The 7,151-nt window shown below is 41.9% G+C and overlaps 2 protein-coding genes across 2 annotated transcripts in view; both read left to right on the plus strand.

Moving 5' to 3' along the window:
* Positions 1 to 2,359, plus strand: part of LOC104813740 (protein CUP-SHAPED COTYLEDON 3-like) — a 3,007-nt gene extending 648 nt beyond the window's left edge. Inside the window, exons 2-4 of the mRNA XM_010541471.2 lie at positions 1 to 163; positions 482 to 759; positions 1,586 to 2,359. Of these exons, the coding sequence (XP_010539773.1) occupies positions 1 to 163; positions 482 to 759; positions 1,586 to 2,098 (954 nt within the window). The 3' untranslated portion in view covers positions 2,099 to 2,359. The remainder of the gene's footprint in view (positions 164 to 481; positions 760 to 1,585) is intronic.
* Positions 2,360 to 3,218: 859 nt separating this feature from the next.
* The window catches only part of LOC104813741 (monosaccharide-sensing protein 1-like), a 7,101-nt gene continuing 3,168 nt past the window's right edge, over positions 3,219 to 7,151 (plus strand). Inside the window, exons 1-3 of the mRNA XM_010541472.2 lie at positions 3,219 to 3,389; positions 3,729 to 3,852; positions 3,963 to 4,274. Coding sequence (XP_010539774.1) covers positions 3,774 to 3,852; positions 3,963 to 4,274 — 391 coding nt within the window. The 5' untranslated portion in view covers positions 3,219 to 3,389; positions 3,729 to 3,773. The remainder of the gene's footprint in view (positions 3,390 to 3,728; positions 3,853 to 3,962; positions 4,275 to 7,151) is intronic.

Consider the following 7,151-nt stretch of genomic DNA (forward strand, 5'->3'; position numbering starts at 1 on the left):
GGGAAAGAGAGAGGTTTGCCGCCGGGATTCAGGTTCCATCCGACGGACGAGGAGCTCGTCACCTTCTACTTGGCTTCGAAGCTCTTCAATGGCGGCGGCCTCTTTGGTTTCATTCACATTCCTGAGGTTGATCTCAACCACTGCGAGCCTTGGGAACTTCCAGGTTCTTCAATTTTTTTTTTCCCACTTCTCTTTCTCTTATTCTCAAAAGGGTTTCTTGTTTTTTTGGGATCTTGAATCATATCATAACAAAGTTTTAACCTTTGGGATCTGTCTTTAGTAATGAACTGTGTTGTTGAGTGTCTCTTTCCAGACTTTTTCTGGTTAGGGTTTTGTCATACTTGGTTTGTTTAACAAATCAATGGTTTATATGTCACTGTGGTTTAATTTTGGTTCAATTTAATTTGTATATTTTCTGGTTTGATTTGATTTGATTTTTTTTTTTGTATAATTTATTGGTTGAATCGGGGATACTATGAAGAAGTGGCGAGGATGGGGGAGAAAGAGTGGTACTTTTACAGCCTAAGGGACAGGAAGTATCCGACGGGGCTGAGGACCAACCGAGCCACCGCCGCCGGATACTGGAAAGTCACCGGAAAAGACAAGGAGATCTTCGCCGGCGGAGGCGGAGCTCCGGCGCCGGAGCTGATGGGGATGAAAAAGACGTTGGTGTTCTACAAAGGAAGGGCGCCACGTGGCATCAAGACCAAGTGGGTCATGCACGAGTACCGTCTCGAATCTCTCCGCCACGCCTGTAAGGTATTTATATATTCCAAACTATTTCGTATAGTAACATGAAAAATACTGCAAAAATAAACTACAAGTCGAGTGAAAATTATGCGTAAACGAAGTTGAAAAATGTTAGAAACGTTACGTTATAGACCGAAAAAATGTGTGAAAGTATTCGAAAAGGGATATAGTTTTCAGAATTTTTAGAATGTAAAAGCTAAAAAATTTTGGTAATCAAGAAATAGATTTATTTTTTCAAAAATTTAAAAAATCAACTGAAAATAAAAAAAAATTATTTTTAAAATTTAAAATATCACCAAAATTTTAAACTAATATTCAAAAACAAAAAAAAATAAAATAAAAATTATAATCATATTGATGACACAAGTTTTTTTTATATTTTTATATTAGTGAGCTTTTTTGTAGCATTTATATTTACCAAGGGTAATAATTGTTGGGTATTCCAGTACATAAACTTTTTACGGAAAATCCCTCGAAACGTAAAACCTTTTCTGTCGTTTTGTTGGTTGACTTTTACGAATAGTTAAGGCAGTGTGTTCTTTTTGCTCTAATTAAAGCAAGCTTTAACTGTGGTTTTTTTTAATTACAATTTTTAATTATTATGATGTAAATGTAATGTCTAGTTACTGCATGAAAGTGATTGGGAAGCGATAGATTTGATAGAAACCCTCCGCTACATGGTTGTCAACACCTTGCCGTTCTCTGTTTATGAACGCAACTGCTCTGTCGTTTTCATCACCGTGCATAACCTTCCTTACCTTCGATTTTCTTTTTCCCCATTTAAATTAATAATATTTTAAAATTCATAGTCGTGGATGTTTTTTGGTCGAGACAGGAAGAGTGGGTGATCTGCAGGGTCTTCAACAAGACAGGAGATAGAAGAAACGTTAGATCCCATGCCCAAATCAACAATCTCGATTCATCATCATCATCCAATCATCATGATGGTCATCATCGTCGTCATCATCTAACCCTACCACCTCTTCTCGAAGCCCCGCAACCGCCTGCCCAGCTCCCATCACTCCTCGACCACCATGGCCATGAAGCTGATGAGCTCAAAACCCTAATAAACCCGGAAGCGTCTCAGCTCGACACCATCATCTTCTCATCGGAACAAGACGACATCTGCTCGGTTTCGAAACAGTTGATGAAAACAGAATCGTCAGATAACCGTAGCATTCTTCGTCATCAAAATCCGGACTTTGAGGATTATTACTTCAAGAACGCAGTACTGTTTCAAGAATCTGATTTCAATCTCTTGGGTCTTTCACCGTCGTCGTCAGCTCCTGCAGATCTTCACGTGATATTCGATTCCCCAGCTGCAGAATCCTGGCCCTTGGATCTTTAATTATTCTGAATTTTCAACTTTTCCCCCTTTTATTTTGTAATTATATATATATATATATATATGTAATATGTATTCCTGAGACGTGTGTTGCTTTCTTTCGATGAACTGTCTTGGGTAGTGGGCGTCTCACTGTTCGAAGTGACGTCATAAATAGGAAGTATATTGTCTGAGATTGAATCGCATGACGTCAGTTTTCGTCTACGTTGTCCAAGTCTGTGTGACCTGTCAATCCACTTAGATCTCTAATTAATGTCAGCCCAAATGTGTACAATTATTTAAATTCTTTCCTGTAACTATTTGTATGTTTCGCTTTATTACAAAAATTCATTTTCGTTATACAAAATTAAATTTAACTATATACAATATGAAAAATTCGGTGGTAAAATAGACATTTGTCCCGTAGCTTGTATATTAAATTTGAAAATAAAAATTGAATTTGTGTTTAAATAATATCTTTCCAATACATTAAAGAAATCAGATCATACTAAAAAGTTGCAGGAAAATCATTAAAATCTCCGACAAAAAATGCACGAGAGAAAAGGGACAAAAGTTCCAACCTTTTCGCGAAACAGACAGACCGAGAAAGTTGGAAATTATTTTTCATTTTTTGATGTTCTGATTTGCCGTCTCTAAAACTCGCAGCACTCTTAAATTATTTCCCTCGAAGAACCAGTATTCAAATGCAAAGCACCAATCATTTATGTATGTATTCAAGAGAAAAGAATCTAGATCTGTACTGTGGGGTAGATTCCGTCTGGACAAAACTCCTCCTAGATTTTTGGTGGGTGTACATCCTCGTCATAAATTTCGTAAAGGCCGGATTTTTTTTCCCGAGAAAACCGTATCCGCCGGTGAGAAAATTCTCTTGAGCGTTGGAGAATAGAGGGTTCGACAAAAGGTTGAAATAATTTTTAATTTTCTTACCTTTTCTCGCCAGATTCCCGAGCATCTCCTTTCTTGGAAATTCACTTCACCCATCTCTCTCTTTTTATTTGGTAGAATAAATAATTTGAAGATATTTATTTGTCTTTTTTTAGATTCCATTGCCGGAGCAGCAATCACAGGTTGTTTTTTTCTCCGGAAATATTAATATCATAAATGTCGGAGACTTTATTCATCTCTAATTTTGCAAAGTTCATAATTTACCATTTTAACGTCTTTGCCCCCAATATATATATCGAGGAGCCACAAAATGGTCACCTTTGTGTTTCGAAAAGGCTCATCAGTTCTCTTGTGTTCATCTTCCGTTCCGGGTTTTTCCTCCATAGAGATTCTTACTTGAGAGAAAAAGGTCAGTCTGTTTTGCTGTGAAGTGAAGCAATTTGGGGTGTTTTTCTCTGTTTTTGATCTGATGCCTCTAGTGAGAAAACAAGTCCTTTTCGTCTCTGGGGGTCTTTGCATTTCCATGATCCTGATCCTGAGTTAGGGTTCTGTCCTGTTTGATCAAAATCTTCTGGGTTTATCGAATTATCGTGTTTGGAACTGATTCTTATAAGATCTGGTTTCAGTTTTTGTGATGATGGTGTGAGAAAGATCAGAACTTTTTCATGGGTCATCGGGATTTGTGTTCTTCCATTGGAGAGGACCAATCTTGCTGATCACTGATCTGACTGGTGTTCATGTTTTTCAGGTTTTGTCTGAAATTTTGGAGTGATTGATTCTCTTTGGTCGGAGAATGAAGGGAGCAGCCCTCGTTGCTCTCGCAGCCACCATTGGCAATTTTTTGCAGGGATGGGACAATGCAACAATCGCAGGTGTGTATACGTTCTACTCAGACACTCTCTGTATCGACCCAGATGAGTGTCCGTTGTTGAAACTGATTGGATCAATATGGTATTGATAAGGTTTTGTGTTGATAATGCAGGAGCTATGGTTTATATCAAGAATGAAATGAATCTGGCAACCTCTGTGCAAGGCCTTGTCGTGGCCATGTCCCTGATCGGAGCCACGGCCATTACGACATGCTCAGGACCCATCACTGATTGGCTGGGAAGACGGCCGATGCTGATATTCTCGTCCATCCTTTACTTCATCAGTGGTTTGATCATGCTTTGGTCTCCGAATGTATATGTATTATGCTTGGCCAGACTCTTGGATGGTTTCGGTATCGGTCTTGCAGTGACACTTATCCCTGTCTATATCTCTGAAACTGCCCCTCCTGAGATAAGGGGACAGTTAAACTGATAGAACCTTGTAATAAAAATACCGATTATATTAAGAAAATACCCAAGGAAAGGATACCAGGGTTTAGAGAGGAACACCACTCTCCATTCCCCACCAAGGTTTCACCAAGGTTTAGAGAGGAACACCACTCTCTATTAACCTCCCAAACCACAATATTCTTAAGATTTCAGATACCCACCCAAAACAAAGGACAACATTATTTATAGACCTACTCAGCAACAGAGTGCTGATGTGGCACATGCAACAAACCCACAATACGTACGTGAACCTCCATAACGCATTCCTCCTCTCCCATTCTTCTGTGTCAGTTATGATCCTCTGCTTCTCCCCCTTTCCTGCTCCTTGTTCCTTTTTATCTGCTGCATTAGAGTCCATCGAAGCTCCCCGAGGTGCTCCTCCTTCTTCAGCCTTCTTCCTCTTCTTGGTCTTCTTCACATATAGTCCTAGAGGCCTATCAATACCCCCCGCATTTAGACTCAGCTTGTCCTCAAGCTGGAATCGAGGAAAACGATGGATCATGTCGGCTACCCATCTAGATGTCGGGTTTTTCTGCAGACCCGTTTCCTTGACCAGCTTCCTCACTTGCGTAACACCATCCCAATCCCCGGCCGACGCGTACACGTTAGAAAGCAAGATATAGTTCCCAATTGTATCAGGTTTGAGTTCAAACAGATTGTGAGCAGTGATATCGGTGACATCTAAATCGTTGTGGATCTTGCCGGCCCCGAGTGGTGCTCTCTCTACACCACCGCGTTGCTCGAACAACATGGAATTGATCAGCTCGAGTGCTTCATCAAGCTGTCGTCCTTGTTCGACAAGTCCCGTGTGACTGCAAGCCGTGGGCACACCCATGAATGTTGCAGCGTTGGGCGTTATCCTAGTCTTTGTTACCCTGTGATTGAATGAGTCTATTGCAGCCTGAGCACGATCATGCATGACGAACCCCATGATCATAGAACTGACAGCGACATTGCCACTTGGATCAAACCCAGATTTCCAAGCAATGTCATTGATCCAATCATTGTATTTGGTTGCCTCTAGCTGTGCACAGGCCGAGATTACACCAACCAGAGTGATTGCCTTGATTCCAATTTCCGAAATCTGCATTTTCTTTGAAAATTCTAGAGCTTTCCATGGTTTAGCATTATACGCAAATCCTGTCACCATTGTCGTTTCAACAACCATGTCCTTCATAGTCAATCCCTTAAATAGTTCTTCCGCAGATTTCATATCCCCACCTTTCGCATAGATGAGTTCTGTCCATGAGATCAAGGCTCGTTGGAGCATTTCGTCGAACACCTTATCTACGCATCCCAAACACGCCAAACTCACGTGCGTATCCATCATACTGTTGCCCCTGTACAAGTAGGAAAAAGACTGACCAAAAATAATTGATCGCGCAAGACAGCGTTTGTCAGACTCGGTGCAGCCCTCACCATCGCAGCTTGAAACCCTGTCGCGAGTAAGGTAGTGTTTGTGTTTTCCTCTCCCGTTCGAACAACGTCGCTGTGGTGAAAGAATCGATCTGAAGCTGCACAATGGACAACAGTGTCGAGGAGAAAGAAACGGCGGGGGTGCGGTGGTCCTTATCATTGTTGAACCTGTGAGAATGACCCAACCCGCCGATACGCCCCGACGATTTGTCACCGTCTCTGTCGATCTCCGACTTACCCTTCGCACAGGAAACGCTAGTTGTTTCCTCATAATTCCTGAAGTTGAGATGCTTCCTTGCCGGAGCCCATGTCGGTAGCTTCTTAGATTTCCCGAACGACAAAACCATGAAGGACGGTGTCGCCAAGACGGTGGACACCGAAGCTTTGTTGTTTTCGGCTTTTTCATCTCCGACGAATCTCTCGCTTTCTCTCGCCCACTCCTACTTTGATCTTCTTTAAAAACGGTATAATATTCCCTATTTAGTACGATAAACACAAACTTGACAGGTGTGAACAAGTTAGTCTTCCTTCTAAAATTCCAAACGTTCAGCCTTCTCTCCAAAATCCCAATCTGTCTAATGTCTTCAATAAAATACCCAGCAACATCATAGCAGACGGTCTTCTTGTCGATCTGCGTCTTCTCTAAAACGTCTTCGCAGCCTCGCAATGATCTAAAACTTTTATACCAACCAACCTTGCTAGCAACTCTCGAAAAAACAGATCGAATCTTCTCTCTGTACTCACTCCTTCCGATTGCAACAAACGTTTCAATTCGAGTAATCCAATCACTAACCTCCTTGTCGTCAAACATCGCATCCTCCTTAGCCAGACATGGAGTTGTGTAGTAAGAGAGGAGACGATCATGGCGAACCACCGGCGAAGAATTCCGCTCGATCTCAGAGTGAAATCGATGCAGAATCCTGAAGTCGACTCCCCATCGAAGCTTCGCACGACCTCCGATCTCAAAATAAATTTCATCACGAGCTAACCATCGACTGATCTTATCCCCTTGAAACCCCAGCTTCTTTGTCTTTTGTAGATGCGAGTGATCTTGACAGACCCATCGCTTCACTCGATTCGCCTCCAGCACAGCTTCTTCATATCGATCCATTGTTCCCAACATCCTAAGGTTTTTCGGCGGCAAATGACGATTCATCGATGTGTTACCTGTTTGTGTGATCTGATGTCGCTGCTTGTTCCCCTCTTCTGCTTTCTTATGCACCGAACCCATCCCTTCTTGTTCTTTGTTCTGCTTCCCCCGCTGAGTACCTCCTGGGTCATCATAGTCGCAGCCATCGTCACCACTAGAATCACTGTCCATCACCATAGCCTTCTCCTTCGGGTGATACGAAAAATCAGGAGTGGCACAACGAAACCATCGGTTCGCCTCCCACACAGGAACCATTGGCTCGCCACCGTTGAACGTCACCATCTCC

The sequence above is a fragment of the Tarenaya hassleriana genome, unplaced genomic scaffold (genome assembly GCF_000463585.1).
Source record: "Tarenaya hassleriana unplaced genomic scaffold, ASM46358v1 Cleome20, whole genome shotgun sequence".
Lineage (NCBI taxonomy): Eukaryota > Viridiplantae > Streptophyta > Magnoliopsida > Brassicales > Cleomaceae > Tarenaya > Tarenaya hassleriana.